The sequence below is a fragment of the Bos indicus genome, chromosome 11 (genome assembly GCF_029378745.1).
Source record: "Bos indicus isolate NIAB-ARS_2022 breed Sahiwal x Tharparkar chromosome 11, NIAB-ARS_B.indTharparkar_mat_pri_1.0, whole genome shotgun sequence".
In the NCBI taxonomy this organism is placed as follows: domain Eukaryota; kingdom Metazoa; phylum Chordata; class Mammalia; order Artiodactyla; family Bovidae; genus Bos; species Bos indicus.
The window spans coordinates 98,448,461-98,465,941 of NC_091770.1; the positions used below are offsets into that span (position 1 = coordinate 98,448,461).

Sequence of the window (17,481 nt, forward strand, 5' to 3'; positions counted from 1 at the left end):
GAATGGATGTTTGTTCGCTTTGGGGTGCTCCGACAGGTCGCCAGTGCCCCGGAAGTTGCTGTATCCGGAGGTCCTTCCTCGGCCCTCACCTGATTCAGCCTATCCAGGGCAGAGCTGATCCCTCAATGCTGCTGGAAGCCCCTCCTAACTCCTCTTCCTCTCTCAAACTTGCTGGCTGCCCCTCTCCAGCCGCAGAGTTGGTTCCTCCCCGTCCCTCTGGGGGGCCCCCAACACTCTTTTTTGCTTTGTGGAAACGGAATGTTTGCAGCCGTACTTCCAGCACCTAAGACCGTGCCCAGTGCAAAGAAGTGTTCATTAAACAACAACACACCCCAGTCCCCCAGCAAGCCCTGGGTGCCACTGGTAGGGGTGGGGTGGAGCGGTGTACTATGAAGCAGCTTAGGGAACGTGCCAGGGGGCTCTGGCTTTCAGAGGCCGTAAGGGGGCACAAGAGTGTGCCCCGTGTGTGAAATGCATATGCCACTTGTGCTGGGCTCAACAGGGGCCACTCCACACCCCCCAAATTTATGTCCTTTGGGAACTTCAGATGTCGCTTAATTTGGAGACAGGGTTTTTACAGAAGTGTTCAAGTCAAGATGGGGTCGTCCTGGGCGAGGGTGGGCCCTAAGTCCAAAGACTGAAGAAGAAGGAAATCTGGATGTGGAGGAGCGCAGTGTGAATGAATGGCGTGATGAGTCCACATGTCAGACACCAAGGGTGTCTGAGGCGAGGGGAGAGGTAGCCACACTTTCTGCCTCAGACCCTCCAGAAGGAGCCAAACCGCCGACACCGGGGTTTCTGGCTTCTGGCCTCCTGCACTGAGAGAATTCCATTCCATTGTTTTCCGCCATCCAAGTTCAGGGTGGTTTGTTACAGCTAGGAAAGTAACACGCCATTTGCGTCACCTTGTTACCAGGGCAACGGGCATAAACCGTTTCCCAACCACTGGGTACCCCCAGCCGCCCCATCCGGGCTTCTCCTTGGGACGGTGGCCGGGTCCCACGTTCCCAGGTGCTCGGTCCCACTCACTGGGAGAGCGGCTCCTCCAGCACAGAAGTTCGCTTTGGGAGGCGGGTGACAATATTGGTCACCAAGCCAACCTTTCTGTGGTTACCGCCTTTGTTCCTAATCCCCTCCTTCCAATCTTATTAATTATTTAGTTGGCTGCCCCTGGTCTTAGTTGCAGCACGCAGGATCTTTTAGTTGCAGCATGGGAGAGCTAGTTCCCTGACCTGGAATCGAACCCAGTGCCCTTGCTTTGAGAGCACAGTCTCAGCCCCTGGACCAGGGGAGTCTCCTCCATCCAGTCTTTAATCACATGTCACCTTCTTACGGAGGCTTTCCCTGGCCATCTTACAGGGGCAGCCCTGTTCCCTCCACAGCCCAGTTCATTCACCACCCCGTTTGTTTCTCTCCCTTGTACTTCTCACGACCAACTAGAGGATCGACTTTCTCAAATGCTGTTCCCAGTACATGCCCTGCACCCACTACAGGCCTAACGAGTAGTTCGTCATTGGATAAAATCCATGCACGCATCCTGTCGTGTGGGAAGCAGAATTACATCCCCTCCCAAAGACATGCACGTCCTAATCCCCAGAACCAGTGCATTAGGTGGCAAGGCAAACAAAGGCTAATTAAGGTAACAGATGGAATTAAGTTTGCCAATCAGCTGACCTTCAAACAGGGAGAGAGAGTAGCCTGGATTATCCAGGTGGACCCAGGATCACAAGATGCTTCCTTGTGGGAGAGGAAGGTAGGGAGAGAGCCAGGGAGACTGGACAAAGGACTCAGCCGGAGCCGCTTGCTTTGAAGATGGAGGAAGGAGCCCCGAGTTAAAGATTCCTGTGGCCTCTAGAAACTGGAAAAGGCAAGGTCGAGTCTCCCAGAAAACCTCCAGAAGGAACGCTGCCTTGAGGACGACCTTGACTTCAGCCCAGTGAGACACACTCCAGACTTCCGACCTCCAGACGCGCCTTGGGAGAGCTGTTGGGAAGTTGAAACGAGACAGGAAACGGAAATGGCCGGTCCTTAAACACTTGCAGTACCCTGGCCCCATCCTGGATTCCAAACACAGAGTAATTTCCCCTAAATGCTTTTTCATTCCACTCCTCCCCTGCCTCCCCGCCCCCACCCCCTGCCCCCACTGAGGAGGCCTGGTATCTCTGGCTTTAGGGGGTGGGGTGGGAGGGTGGGGAGACCTGGCCCATGTGCTGTGCGCTTCCTTCCTGGAGCGAGACGCTTTCATCTCAGTCCCGGGAGTGCCATCGCTGAGCTGCAGCTCTGTGCACACAGGGGACCAGGGCAGCTGCCGCCATGTCCCCATTTTACAGAGGTGGAAACTAAGACCCCGGAAGGGGCCGCCATGTCCCCATTTTACAGAGGTGGAAACTAAGACCCCGGAAGGGGCAGGGGCTTGCCCAGGGCCTCCCTGGGAACAGGTGACAAGACCTTGAAGCAGATCAGAGTGACCCACTCTGGCTGTGTGCTTGGGGGTGAAGATACGGCTGGCCCCTGCCCCCACACCTGGCCTGGCAGCCTTGGACCCACACCACGACCCACCTGCGGAGAACTTCACTGAGGGGCAGGGGCTCCTTGCCTGACCTCAGGCAGGTGACAAACTGGTCCCTGGCTGCTCTCCCAGCCAGGAGGCCCCAGAGAGCTGGAGGAAAGTGAGGCAGGGCTGTGCTTGAATCCTGGCACCTGGCAGTGTGATCTTAGGCAAGTCTCATGCCTCTCTGAGCCTCAGTTTCCTCATGAGGAAGATGGGCACGGTATTTGCCTTACAGCTCAGGGCCAGGAGGAACGCCAGATTCATCCAAAGGGCAAATGTTAGGAATCCCCTGGTGGCCCAGGGGTTAGGGCTCTGCACTCTCAATTTGGAGGGCCCAGGGTTCAGTCCCTGGTCGGGAAACAAAGATCCTGCAAACCACGACTCAGCTAAAACACATATATTCTTTTTCTTTTTAAAGGGCATAGGCTGAACCAAGATTCAAAGCAGCTTTGCTGACTCGGAAGCCCCAAGCCCGGTTCTCACCTTGGTTCGCGGCCAGGCTGCCCACAGGCCCCCTCTCAGCAGTCCCAGCGGACTGGAATGTAGGGGAAGGGTGAGAGGAGCAGCAGCCTGCACGCCGGGCCCCACTGCCCAAGCATGGACCTTGGTCTCTGCTGCCCAGGGCCAGCGAGCAAGCAGGAGCGGACCAGCGAGGCCCCGTCAGAGGGGCTGGAGAGGCTGCCAGTGCTGGGTGGGAAGAAGGCCAGTGGGAGGGCAGTGATGCAGGAGGTCAGGGAGGAACCAGGAGTGAGGAGACTGAGGCCAGAGGTGGGCCAGAGGGCTGCCCCAGGCCCCCAGGCCTCTCCAAATCTCAGTTTCCATAACACAGAGGTTGGCGCCGGAGAAGGGGGATGGGGAGTACAAAGGAATGGTCTCTCTGGGCCTTTTGCCATCACCACTCCGCACGGTCCCTGTGGCCCAGGAGGAACGACTCTCTCTCCACAGCAGCTGTGAAGGCCCTGAGCTGGCTCCACCCACACCCACCAGTTTGCTGGGGGCCCCTGACTGCATCAAAGAGCCCAACCCCTGCCCTGCATTTTTTTTTTTTTTTACGTGTGTCCATTTATTGATTGCTGGGAATACAGCTTATTGAGAATACACTGACACAGAGGCAGGACTTGCCTCTGGTGCTTGGCTCCCTGTGACTGGTTCTCTTCCCTGACTATACTGTAGTTCCCTGACTGTACTGCTTATATTAGTGTCCTAATGACAGATTTTATTTTCCTAGGTTCCAAAATCACTGCAGACAGTGAGTGCAGCCAGGAAATTAATAAGACACTTCCTCCTTGGAAGAAAAGCTATGACAAATCTAGACAGCATATTCAAAAGCAGAAACATCATTTTGCTAACAAAGGTCCATATAGTCGATACTATGGTTTTTCCAGTAGTCATGCACAGATGTGAGAGTTAGACCTTAAAGAAAGCTGAGTGTCAAAAAATTAATGCTTTCCAATTGTGGTGCTGGAGAAGACTCTTGAGAGTCCCCTGGACTGCAAGGAGATCAAACCACTCAATCCTAGAGGGAATCAACTCTGAACATTCACTGGAAGGACTGATGCTGAAGCTCCAATATTTGGGCCACCTGATGCAAAGAGCCGACTCACTGGAAAAGACCCTGATGCTGGGAAAGATTGAAGGCAAAAGGAGAAGGGGGAGGCAGAGGATGAGATGGTTAGATGGCATCACCAACTCGATGGACATGAGTTTAAGCAAACTCTGGAAGATTCTAAAGGACAGAGGAGCTTGGTGTGCTGCAGGCTGTGGGGTGCAGAGTGTTGGACACAGCGACTGAGCAACAACAAAGACGGCTGTTACAAAGCGGTATCTTAAAACGGCACGTATTTATTCCCAATAGACCTAGAAGCCGGAAGTCCAAAATCTATCTCAATGGACTGAAATCTAGGTGTCCCACAGGGCTGCTTCCTTCCGGAGGCTCTCAGGGAGAATTCATCTCTTGCCTCTTCCGGCCTCTGGAGACCGGCTGCTCTCCTTGGCTTGTGACCTCCTCCTGGCGTCATTCCAGCCTCTCACTTCTGTTCTCACATCTCTTCAGTCAAAGCTCCCTCTGCCTCCATCTGATAAGCAGACTGTGATTACATTTAGGGCCCAGCTGGATAATCCAGGAAAAATCTCTCCATCTCAAAATCATTAATTTAATCACATCAACAGTCTTTTTGCCACATAAGGTAATGCTCCCAGCTTCCAGGGATTAGGTCCTGGATATATTTGGGGGTCATTATTTAGCCCACCACCCCATCCCCCCCTCCAGTATCAGCCCTGTTCTCTGTTAGACACTTCTGCCCGTCCAAATCCTTCCCATCCAACTGGTTAAATAAATTCGGCAGCAGTGGCATACAGCGGAGCAGTCACTAACTAGAAACAGTGAGGGAGAGTGCTTGCTGATCTGGAATACATTGTGATCTGAATTTTTATTTAAAAAAATATTTCTAGAGAGAGGAATATCATAATATTCTGATTAAGGTCACTGTTTCTGGGTCCTGGAAATCTAGGTTCAAATCCTTCCTGTGCTATTTACTGTGTGACACCAAGCAATTCACGTAATCTGATGCCTCAGTTTCTTCATCTGTAAAATGGGAATACTTGTACTTACCTCAGAGGGATATTGAAAGGCTGTGTAAAGTGCTTAAAACAGTGCTTGCCACAAAATAGGCCCCATTTAACTGTTGGAGGGTTTTCCCTTGTAGCTCAGTAAAGAAATCCTGCAAGGCAGGAGACCCAGGTTTGATTCCTGGGTTGGGAAGATCCCCTGGAGAAGGACATGGCAGCCCACTCCAGTATTATTGCCTGGAGAATCCCATGGACAGAGGAGCCTGGCGGGCTATAGTCTATGGGGTCACAAGAGTCAGACAAGACTGAGCAACTAAACCGCCACCAACTGTGGGATACATTTGTTGTTGTTGCTCAGTCGCTCAGTCGTGTCCAACTCTGAGACCCTATTGACTGCAACACGCCAGGCTTTCCTGTCCTTCACCATCTCCCGGAGCTTATGCAAACTCAGGTCCACTGAGTCAATGATGGCATCCAACCATCTCATCTCTGTCGTCCCCTTCTCTTCCTGACTTCAGTCCTTCCCAGCATCAGGGTCTTTTCTAATGAGTTGACCCTTCACATCATGTGGTCGAAGTATTGGAGTTTCAGCGTCAGCATCAGTCCTTCCAATGAATATTCAGGCTTGATTTCCTTTAGGAGTGACTGGTTTGATCTCCTTGCAGTCAAAGGGATTCTCACGAATCTTCTCCAACATTTATATGTTGGATACATATAAATACTTATATGTAAAATACAAATTATATGTAAAAATGTAAGATATTTTATATGTCTCTCTCTATATATATACACACACTAAATGCAGCCTACAAAAAGATAACTAGAAGGCTATTCTCCAAAAAACATGTTTTTAAGTTTTTCTTATTGTATTTGTTTTTTAAATATGTATTTATTTGGCTTTGCTGTGTTTTAGTTACAGCACACAGGATCCTCACTGTGGCACGCAGGATCTTTGAACTCTTGGTTGCAGCATGTGGGATCTAGCTCCCTGACCAGGGACTGACCTTGGGCCTCCTTAATTGGGAGTGAGGAGTCTTAGCCACTGGACCACCAAGGAAGCACCCTGAATTTTTAAATTGTTTTTAAAAATTTTAAATCTCAGTGATGGGTCTATAAATAATTGGTATCATCTTTTTGCTTCTCTGCAAGATCTGTTTATGCCCAATACACAATTATTTGTATAACAAAAATGAAATTTTAAAATTTAACCATCTAACAAAAAAAGCAACCCAGAATCCTAATCCTTAAAGCCTCTGCTGTGGCTCACTCTCCCCTGGGAGCCCTCCTGATCTGCACAGTCTCAGGACTCTCCCCTTCTTACTTCCTGGAGCTCTTGTCTGGAAACAGTAGCTCTCGGCTGTGAACTGCAGGAGCCCAGATGGAAACAGAGCTGGAGTGTGTTCTGAGAAGAAACAGTACCTCACCGGCTGCAGAAAAACACCCCTCACCCATCAACAGTGCACATCAACTTTGTGCAACCTTCCCATCCCTGATTACAACAACCTCATGAAGGGTAATTGACCTCCAAGGGCTTGCCCAAGGTCATAGAGTTCCCACCTCAAACCCACTGCTGCCACCACCGCCACAGGGCACTCGCCACGACCTGAGCTTGATCAAAATGGGGCAAGGGTCCCTGGCTTGCAGTTCTTTCCCCTGAGACGCGTGACTCTCCCTACCCACTCATCTTCAGACCCTTGCATGTTAACCCCATTTTTGTTGTGTTGTGTTAGTCGCTCAATCCTGTCTGACCCTTTGTGACCCCGTGGACTGCAGCCCATCAGGCTCCTCTGTCCATGGAATTCTCCCAGCAAGAATACTGGAGTGAGTTGCCACGCCCTTCTTCAGGGAATCTTCCCGACCCAGGGGTCAAACCCAGGTATCCTGCATTGCAGGCAGATTCTTTACCATTTGAGCTACCCAGGAAGCCCATTTTCCAGATGGGCAAGTAAGAGTCCTTGGAGAAGGAAGATGGCCCAAAGATGCGATCCCAAGATTGGCCGCAAGGTGGCAGCACCAGGCCTTGTGACCTGCTCCTCTGGGCTTTGCATCCTCTTACCGCCCTCTGGCGATTATGGGAAAAGGTGAGTGAGGCAAGGTTGTCACCTCTGGGGAGAATACTCTGACAGAAGCAGGACTCGGGGCCCCTTGCATTGGTGGCCTTGCGCTGACTGGCCATTATCCAGCCCCTGTCACAGGGAAGTCCCTGTCACAGGGAACTTCTAACTAGTGGTTCTAAAAGTCCAAGGAACTTGGACTTTTCATCAAGGTGACCATTTAGTGGAGGTGGGTGAGGTTAGGAGGTATGGACAGGCTCCTCTCTGCCTGCAGCAAGCTCACTCCTCATTGGGGTCAGGCCCCTATCCCCAGGATGGCTGCTCTGTCGTTAACCGTATCTTCCTCTGAGAAACACAAAGTCAGAAGAAAACATCTCTGCGAACAGGAGGAGAGGTGTGGCGATGAGCAGCTGGGGTCTGGCCTGCACCACGGGGTCTCCTTAACTAGGCCAGGCCTCCCGAGGAAGCCAAGGCTGGGACACCCAATCACCGGATTCAGCAGGAGGAGCAGAAAAGGTACGGAGCACAGGGTGGGGTTGTGAGACGTGAGACCCTCCCCGGGCCACAGTATCATGGATTCAAGGTGGCCGCCTTATCCCAAGCAGGTCACATCCAATGCTCCCTTTGGGGATTCTGGGATTGAGACAGAGAAAGGCCAGCCAGCCTCCTTGAACAGCTGGAAAAGTACCAAGTAACTCCGGGCGGGTGATGTGGAAAAGGCCGTCTGTGAAGAGAAGGAAAGCAGGGAGGGGAAGGCCTCCCCCAGCACATCATGCAGCTCCTGGCCTAGTTCCTGCCCTGCTGCGGGAGGCTCTATGGCCATCACAGGCCCCTTGGGGACTTAAAAGCTTATCAGTGAAGGGGGAGCAGCATCCCGGCAGCAGTGACTGGAGACCCGAACACCTGTTGGCCCCTCAGAGGCGGCTTCCACGGCTCCTCATCCCTCAGACGTGTGGTATGACGTCAGGCCTCAGCTTCCCTCCTCCCTCCCACAGGAGCACTCTGCAGACACGAAGACCCAGCCAATGTGACAGGGTGACGAGGGCAGATGCTCACAATGGGAACCAAACCAAGCAGGTGGCGGACAGCCCTGCAGAAGCTGAGGCTGCTGCCTCCCCACATGGCACTGTCTGCCTCCGGAGGGCTTAAGGTTGGTGCTGCCTTATCTGTTCAGTTCAGTCACTCAGTCTTGTCTGACTCTTTGCGACCCCATGGACTGCAGCATGCTAGGCCTCCCTGTCCATCACCAACCTTATTTGAACACGTGCTAATACAAAGACCATGAATTATTTCTATGTTTTAAAAAAAATTAAAGAAAAAGGTTAAACTCTCCTGGGTGGATCTGAGGGAGTTGGCCCGTCACTCCCCAACAGGGAGGGCACAGCACATAGTGATCAGCTCACTGGCTGTCTGTCCAGCCTCTGGAGGGCAACCTCGGCGGACCAGAGTGCCCATCATCTGCTGAAACCAGGAAAGCAGGGACCCCACAGCCCCTCCTTGTTCCCAGAGCTGCTTCTCTCTATAGACTCCTGTCCTACTGTCCATCTCGTGAAGTCCCAAGCCTGGGACTGAAGCCCTGGGTGGCCATCCATGGCCGGAAGGCCTCGGAGGGCCCCGTGTCCTCTGATCCCTGGTCTCCTGGTCTGTAGATCAGGACTGGAACAACTCCAGCCCCCGCTAAGCCGGGCATCCTTCTACACACAGACCTGTATCTTGCGGTTGAGCCGTTACAACTGTCCCTGGAGGTGGGGCCATCCTTGAGCCCCCTTGACAGAGGGGGAGGCTCGGGCTCAGAGAGGGGTGCTGCTGCCCTGCCCAGAGTCCCACAGTCAGTGGGGAGCAAAACTGGACCCATGCCCCAGGCCATCTCTGCACCTCCCTGCTGAGCATTCCGTGGCCACGAACCCAGGGATTCCAGGACACAAAGCCCACTGAGCCTCTCACCCAGGCCTGACCCTCGCTAAGCCCTGAACAAACAGTATTAACAGCCAGGGCGGCCTTCCCTAACCTGCACTGACCTCCACTACAGTGCCACCACGCGGGAAGCCGCAAACCTTTTCTTTATTGCAAATATGATATACAGTCCCAGTGTGGGGGTGGGGTACCTGGGAACAGCAGGACCCAGAGGAAGCCAAGGACAGGGTCTCCCAAAACCAAAGGGTCCCTGCTTCCCTTGCTCAGGGCAGGAGCCCGACCTGACTCCCACCACGCAGCACAGACAGGGCAGCCTCGAGAGCCCCAGAGAAGGCTGAGAGTAGGGAGGCCCAGGCGGGAGTCGGGGAGGGTCATCCCCTGGGGCTAGTGTGGAGGGAGGTAGCCTTCCATGCCCTGTGGATAGAAACCAAGTCTGGGCTTTGTCCCCCAGGGCCGCAGCAGACGTCCAGTGTTAGCGGCGAGGGGTCTGCCAGGGTGGGGTGCACAAGAGGCCGAATGATCCTGTCCCCCACTGCACAGTGTCTCAGCGTCGCCAAGTGCTGCCCCAGCGGCCCTGGTCCTTCACAGCCGGCATCTTCTGCTGTTTCTGCCCCCCGCCCCCTGGCAGGGATCACGAGGCTCAGCTCACTGGGGGGCCTCGGCGATGGCCTTCTCCACCCGCAGGTACCAGGGCTGGATGTGAGTGTGACGCATGAGGTCGTCGAAGGCCTCTAGACCCTCCATCACACGCAGCACGCCGTAGACTGCCTGGGGGTGGGTACAGAGGGGTGTCAACACCAGCCCATCACCTCCCCTCTCTGAGAGCCCCATGACTTACTCTAGGGAAACAGCAAATTAGCCAAGATGGGTGGTCAGGCTCTCTCGCCCCACGCCCTCTCGCCTTTGCCCCATGTTTTGTGAATAATCAAGATGTAATGGCCGAGATCACTTACAGCACTGCGCGTGAGCCTCACGAGGTACTCGCTGGGCCACGGGCTACTTTTGTTCTATAAGCATATGTAAGCTCCACCTGGAACGCCCCAGAGGTTGTGTTGTGTTATGTGAGCTTATGTTATGTCTGCGGCTATGGCTGCTGTGCCAGCCAGGAGAGAATAAACGTGTCTGTAGTCCCTACGGCTCCCTGAGCTTTCTTCCAGCCTCTCAGCTCGTGCCTTGTCTCCCCTGGGTTCAGCAAACAGTGCAGTGTGAACAGCAAGACAACTGGCGTCACGAACAGGATCAGCGATACAATTGGCGTAGTCAGCAGGATTAGCGAAACACCCACTAATGGGCCAGCTTTGCACGTGGGGCTTTGAATGAAGTGTGTGGGCTGGTTGCAGGTTTTGCCTGTCCTGCACCTACATCCCCTTTTCTGGGCAACAAACCACGCCCCCCCGCCCCGATTCAGAGTTTCCTTTGAGAAAATGCCCTTCCCCCACCCTCAGTTCCTGAGATTTTAGAAGAGGGGACCCCATCACCTACTCCAAGACCTGAACCTTGCAAGCCGCATATTCTACCCTGGCAGAACTGCTTCAAGGATTGGCACTGAGGTCAGGCTAACAAGACCCTGTCGCAGTACTTTTTGCTAGGTAGAAGCCTGGGGCACTCGTTTTCCTTAGGCCCTTGACAATCAGTAGAGCCAGGTGCCCCTGGGATGGAGGAGCTGTGAATGCAGGTATTGCCCACACCTGGGTTTTCCCAGCCTGGGCCCCCAAGGAGAGACCCTCCAATATGTGCACCCCCTGCCACCACCACACTCACCAGATCTGCCAGGTTCGGCTTCTGGCCCCCCATGAAGGGCCGGTCTTTGCCCACAGCTGCCACCCACTTGTTGGCAGCCTCGTAGAGATCCTCCCGCACGTCATCCCGGAGGTGGTGCCTGGGCAGGGATGGAGAAGAAGTCCATCAGGGGGATTCCGAACCCTGGCATGGGTGGGGAGCACGGGAAGGCCTGGGGACCAGCGCAGCTCTTGGGGCGGGCGAGGGGGACAGAGGAAGGTACAAGACAGGGACCCAGAACTGGACTCCAAGGCCAGCCCTGCTTCTCCTGGGGTGGGGGAGGCAATCAGGAGTTTTGGGGTTTGAGTCTCGGATGGGCTAATGCTGGGAGATGGGAAGCCCCAGGTGCACACACACGTACCCACCCACACTCACGCATGCACCATCACCTGCGTTTGAGCCGCTTGCTGATGAAGTACATGGCAGCTGCACCCATGTACTTGGCCATGGCGCCCTCCACGGTCCCGAAATTGCCCTCCTTGACAATGTAGTCAAAGGAGGCCAAGGCCTCGGCCGGCGTGCGGTACACGTTGGGGGAGATGAGGTGTACCAACCAGTCGTCCGCCCACTGCCGCCACTTCATCTCCTCCCTGCGGGCGAGGGGGACAGAGGGCAGGCCAGGTGGGCTTCCTGAGCCAGCATCTCCTCTCCTCCCTGCAGGCAAGGGGGGCAGAGGGCGGGCTTGGTGGGCTTCCTGTATGAGCGCCCAGGGTGGGGGGAGGGACAAGGGGACTCAGTCCTACCTGTGGCCCAGCCCCAGCCCTCATGGCTTACAGCATCTTGCTCAGCCTGGTCCCCTCGGAGGGGAGACCACCCCCTCCCCACATCCCCAGGGCCAGCCCCGGCCCCACTCACGTCCTGGCCTCCTTCCCCCCATACATCCGCTGGGCTTCCTTCTCATCCAGCATGAGCCAGTACTTGTTGCAGAATTCGGTCACCTCCTTGCCCTGGTCATTCACCGCCTTCATGGGTGGATAGTAGGTGATGATGTCTGCCAGGGGTTGCCTTTGGGAGACATCTAGAGTTTTACCCCGACTCCCTCTTCCTCACGGAGCCTAAGCCCTCACCTCCTCTGGATGAATAATACCTCCCTGACCTGAGTCAACCCGCAGAAGCTTCCCACTCTCTTGTGGGTGACACAGGAGATCCTGCAGCAAGAGGGATTTGGGGCAGACTCCGGAAGCACCTCCCGGACAGAGGGAGATGTGCGTAGGAGAGGAAGGGGGGATCTCAGAGTGACACCCACAACCCATTCTGGAAATCTAAGCTGCAGCCCCACCCCCACTCCCATGGAGGAGCCCAGGGGAGGCCTCCCTGAGACAGGAGAGGCCATGAGACACGGTGCCAGCCTTGGCCGCAGGGGCTCCTTACCCTGACACCAGATAGGTCTTGAGAGCGCTGATGATGACAGAGGAGTCGTTCAGTTGTTGCTGGAGAAGAGAATGGTTTAGATCAGGGCTGGGAGGGGCGGTGGGGACTGGCTGACTGGCCACTGGCCAGATCACCAGGGGCTCTTCTACAATCCTGATACCCAGACATTCTGCAGGAACTGGTCAGGGGGATCCTGGGTGTTGTGTCCCTGTCCCTGGGGGTTTTCCCTGAAAACTGATGCTCACTGAGTTCTACCTCCCCCCAGGTCGCAGTCCCCACTGTCAGGGAACCCTGTCCTGTGTAAGGGAGACCCAAGTGTGGCTAATGGACAGGAGGAGGTGGGAAGGACCCAGGGTCTGAGCCCTGCCCTCACCCACGTGACCCCCTGGGCTCTGAGGTGCTGGGTAGACTCAGAAGCTACAGACTAGGAGCTAAGTCCTACACCCCGGAGGGTACGGTTCTCTGTTGATCAATGAAGCCAAGTCAGAGAGGCTAAGTGACTGGTCCTAAGTCACACAGCCAGGGAGTGGCAGAGCCCCTCCTTGAATCCAGTCCACCCAGACTTCAGAACCCACTGAAGCTCTGTGGCACTCTGCCTCCCTTAGACTCACTGGTTTATAATCCTCAGCGGAAATTCAAAGAGCCCACATTCCTCCCGGGGCTGCAGAGCAGGGCCCGACTCAGGGGTGTTCCAGGACAACCCAGGACACTGGGGCAGGGGGCAGCTCCCCAAGGCTCACCAAACTCTCTCCTTCCTGGGCCATAACGATGGGCACCTTCCTGTAGGAGGAGAACTTGATCTCGGCCCGGCGCACAGGGTTCACCTCCACCACCTGGTAGGGCAGGGCGTGGAAGTCGAGGAAGGCGCGGACCTTGCTGCAGAACGGACACGTTTTGTACTGGTACAGCGTCAGCTGCAGGCGGCTGGACAGGGAGAGCTGGACAAGGAGCAGAGAAGGAACTTCTGAAGCCGGGTGCCCAGGCCCCACCTCCAAGCAAACCTTTCCCAGGGGAGTTTTCCAGGGTCTCTGAGAACTTCGGGAGGAATGGGGGATGGGTGGCAGGGAGGTGGGGAAGGGTCTTGCAGCAGACAGTTCAGGCTCAAGCCCATCCAGGGGGGTCTCCCGGCAGAAAGTCTGTTCTGTGTAGGAGGGATCGTCTCATCTTTGTCCAATGCTAGACAGACATCGCTCTGCTCCTTCCGGTCCCAGGGGAATGTCAGACACGGCAGGTGTGTGCCCCCAGATGCAACTGTTTCAACTCGGAAGTGCCCATCCCTACTCCCTCGACCCAAGGCATATCTGGATGAGGGGGTTAGAGCCCAGCGTTTCCGAGTGGTGGTGGTGGTCGTTCAGTCGCTCAGTCGTGTCAGACTCTTCGCGACCCCATGGATTGCAGCATGCTGGGCTTCCCAGTCCTTCACTATCTCCCAGAGTTTGCACAAACTCATGTACAAAGTCCCAACAGGAGAGGGTGGTATCTGGGCCGCTGGCCTTCATAGAGCAGGAGAGCCCCAGGTGAGCTTGCCGCATACTCACGTTTGAAAGTCACAGCTGTGGTCCCCCTGCCGCATTGTTCAGAGATGGGAGACTGAGGCTGGGCCATGGAGGTGGGTGGGCAGGGAGACACAGAGAACTCCACTCCCCATCTACCCAATCCTGTTCCCAGGGGTTCAGGAAAGAGGCGCCTGTGGATGTGTGGTGGGGGCGGGGGCTGGCACTGTGCACAAAGCATAGTAAAGGGCAGCTGGATCAGCCCCTTGCCTGGGGGGACATACCCTTGTTCCTAGTCTCAGGGCCTGGAATCTACCAGCATCAGTTTCGTAAAAATAGAACACTAATAATACTAATAAATACACAATCTCAGGATTTGGAGACAGGGGTAGGGAGGCGGAAAATGTTTGGAAAGTGATAAACCGTGCAAGAGACTTTCCCTTTTCAGTGATTTCCAAATCTTCCCATTAAAAAGTCTTAAAACACGTTTGTAAAACGACTTTAAAACAGAGGCAGTTCCAGTTAGCGGCATCATTAAGCCTCCATTTCACAGATGAGGACATTGAGGGCTGGAGGGCTTAAAACCAGGTCACTCGCTCAAGGTCAAGAGGCGACAGAGGAGGTGATTTCTGACGCCGCCGGTTCCCAGAAGTCCCGAGGTTCCGCGCTCACCCCAGGGCCCCTACCCGAGGCTCGGTCCTTACCTGTGCGACTTGCTACCCAAGCCCTTACCTCGGGCTTACCTGTGTGGCCGAGCGCTCTGCGCGGAGGTCCTGGGCGCGCAGGTGCCACCGCGCCGTGTGGTATAGTCCCAGGGCGCCACCCAGGGCCAGCGCCGCCGCCCCCAGGAGCCGTGGACCCCCCTTGCGGGCCGTAGCGGCGGGGCCCGAGCCTCCCGCTGCCCCGGTGAAGCCGGCCCGGCTCTGCGCGTGGAGTCCCAGCGCCGGCCGATCGCCCAGCCTCCAGGCCAGAGCGCGCCCGTGGGGCCACAGAGCCCGTACAGCGTGGGCCATGTTTGCTCCGCCGGCGCCGCGGAAGGGCGCGAGAAACAAAGACTGCCTTGGCTCTGGCTCCCCTTGAAGGGGCGGGGCCAGCCGGTTGCCAGGGGTGACGGTGACGCCGAGCGGGGCGGGGGCAGCCCTCGTGGGACTGAGCTTGAGTCCCCGGCGCCCAACTTTTAAAACACCCATCAAAGCCGAAGAAACACCTGAGGATGTCTGCTAACTGCCTCCGGCTTCTAGAGTGTAGACGTAACTGGTCTCGGTGGTGACCCGGAGCCGAATGCAGGAACTCAGGCATGCAGCTCGCCATGTAGCCCTCAGTTCAGTTCAGTCGCGTCCGACTCTGCAACCCCATGGACTGCGGCACGCCAGGCTTCCCTGTCCATCGCCAACTCCCGGAGTTTACTCAAACTCATCTCCATTGAGTCGGTGATGCCATCCAACCGTCTCATCCTCTGTCGTCCCCTTCTCCTCCCACCTTCAATCTTTCCCAGCATCAGGGTCTTTTCAAATTAGTCAGCTCTTCGCATCAGGGGACCAAAGTATTGGAGCTTCAGCTTCAGCATCAGTCCTTCCAATGAATATTCAGGACTGATTTCCTTTAGGATGGACTGGTTGGATCTCCTTGCAGTTCAAGGGACTCTCAAGAGTCTTCTCCAACACCATAGTTCAAAAGCATCAATTCTTCGGCGGTTAGCTTCCTTTATAGTCCAACTGTCACATCCATACGTGACTACTGGGAAAACCATAGCTTTGACTAGACGGACTTTTGTTAGCAAAGTAATGTCTCTGCTTTTTAATATGTGGCCCTTAGTGTCACCCATAACAGGCACCCAATCGAAAGAGACTGAACCTTTCACAGTATCAGGGAAAGCGTCATGGCATCCGGTCTCTGAGAGCCGCAGAAACTGCCCAGCCCGACAAGTAGTAGGTGAACTCCCTTGACTCGGGATTTCCGCACCACCCCCTCCCCCGCCTCTAGGATTTTTTTTCTGCCCTCCCGCGCCGATGCACTGTTTCTTCTGTGACCCGAACCATAAAAATTTCCATACACATGTGGGGCCTTAGAAACCCAGTGTCTCGGATTTCGCCCAGCCAGAGGTGCTGAGTCGCCGATTTGCCCAGGTCCCCAGGGGTAAGATGGGGCGGAATGGGGGGTTCCAAGCTGTCCCGCCCCTCTGTCGGGCTCTTTCACCCAAGCTGAGGGCTGGAGCCTCCACCGGCTAGGCTTCTCAGCAGGCAGCCCAGGGCTGGCCCCTCCCGGGGACCGGGAAAGGGGCGGGACTCGATGAGTGGGCGGGGCTTGAACTGCTTGTGGGCGGGGAAAGGCGGAGTTGAAGGCCGGGCTTGCACAGAGAGCTCTGCTCACTGGGTAAAGCGCTGGAGGGTCAGGGACGCGGCTCTGAGTGAGGTGGAGACCCGGGGCAGAGTCTGCCAGCGTGTGGGGGTGGGGCCGGGGGCCCCTCTACGGCGTCCCGCCCCTCCGGTCCAGCGTTCGGTCCACAGCCCCCACCTTCTGCCCCGTGTCGGCCTTTCTGTGCGACAGTCGCCGTGCTTGCTTACAAAGCATCCTGTTGCCTGCACAGCACTGCAGGGGAAAGGAAGGAGGGAGGGTCAGGAGAGAGAACTATCAGCTCCCTTCTCACCTTCTGGAGTCTCAGTTCCCCCATCTGTAAAATAAGGATAATGGTTAGTGTCTCCTGCATTGAGATGGGGAAATGAATGGGGAAATGAATGGGGAAATGAATGGGAAGAGTCTGGAAGCTTGAGAGGCCAGTGTTTTAGAGACCCCTGGCAATGACAACCCACTCCAGTACTCTTGCCTGGAAAATCCCACGGACGGAGGAGCCTGGAAGGCTGCAGTCCATGGGGTCGCTAAGAGTCAGACACGACTGAGCGACTTCCCTTTCACTTTTCACTTTCATGCATTGGAGAAGGAAATGGCAACCCACTCCATTGTTCTTGCCTGGAGAATCCCAGGGACAGGGGAGCCTGGTGGGCTGCCACAGAGTCGGACACGACTGAAGTGACTTAGCAGTAGCAGCAGCAGCATTTTTTGCCCACCTGGCAGTTTGTTCCACCTTTGCCAAATATAAGAAGGAAACCCAATAACCCAGTCCTCCACCAAAATACTTGGCAAATTCTCCCTTTGTTCTCCTGGCCAAGATTGGGCAGGACGTAAGGGCAGACCCACATCTCATGGCCCGTCTTCCAGTGCTGTCTGCCCTGGGTCCCTACACTGCCTCTTCCTTACCTCATTCCAGCCAAAAGCTTCCTCTCTGTCACTTACTTGGATGGATCCCTAAGCCCAAGTCTGAGCAAGTCCCAGGGATGGCCATACTCTTCCTTGTTGCTGTGGAACATCTGGGGACAGGTAGCCAAGACCCAGGCCTCTCATGCAGAGAAGACAGAGCCTCTGTTCAGGCAGAGCCCAGATCCTGCCAGTCCAGGAGCCCCATTCCAGGATCCAGCCTTCATGACCTCCCATTGGTGCCAGGGTCCTGCCCCAGCAGGAATCAGGGGTACCCTCAGGATGATGGCTTAGGCGATAAGGATAGCAAAGCGGAGAGATTAGAGGCTTGATCTTCCTTGATTAACACAGAAAGCCAATAAAGCTACTGTGTTCCAAGGAGTTATCCTGAAAGAAGAACAGAGAGAGAAAAAGAGAGAAAAGGAAAAAAAGAACAACACGGGGAGACCAAGCTTCGGTGAGTGAGGCCCATAACTTTATTTTCAAAAGGAACTTTTAT

The 17,481-nt window shown here is 55.2% G+C and overlaps 1 protein-coding gene across 1 annotated transcript; it reads right to left on the minus strand.

Moving 5' to 3' along the window:
• Positions 1 to 9,216: 9,216 nt before the first annotated feature.
• PTGES2 (prostaglandin E synthase 2) lies at positions 9,217 to 14,935 on the minus strand. The gene is made up of 7 exons (XM_019970914.2): positions 14,474 to 14,935; positions 12,978 to 13,175; positions 12,238 to 12,296; positions 11,722 to 11,871; positions 11,256 to 11,456; positions 10,849 to 10,966; positions 9,217 to 9,855 (listed from the first exon to the last, which is right to left on the minus strand). The coding sequence occupies exons 1-7, from the start codon at positions 14,918 to 14,920 to the stop codon at positions 9,733 to 9,735; spliced, it is 1,296 nt and encodes a 431-aa protein (XP_019826473.2). The 5' UTR covers positions 14,921 to 14,935; the 3' UTR covers positions 9,217 to 9,732.
• Positions 14,936 to 17,481: the final 2,546 nt, after the last annotated feature.

Excerpts from the sequence above, each read along its gene's own strand:
- PTGES2 (XM_019970914.2), bottom strand. The coding sequence starts at position 14,920 with ATGGGTGTTTTAAAAGTTGGGCGCCGGGGACTCAAGCTCAGTCCCACG. Across the intron at positions 11,872-12,237 it reads AAGACCTATCTGGTGTCAGG|GCAACCCCTGGCAGACATCA; the intron begins GTAAGGAGCCCC and ends TGTCTCCCAAAG. Across the intron at positions 11,457-11,721 it reads GGGGGGAAGGAGGCCAGGAC|GGAGGAGATGAAGTGGCGGC; the intron begins GTGAGTGGGGCC and ends CCTCGCCCGCAG.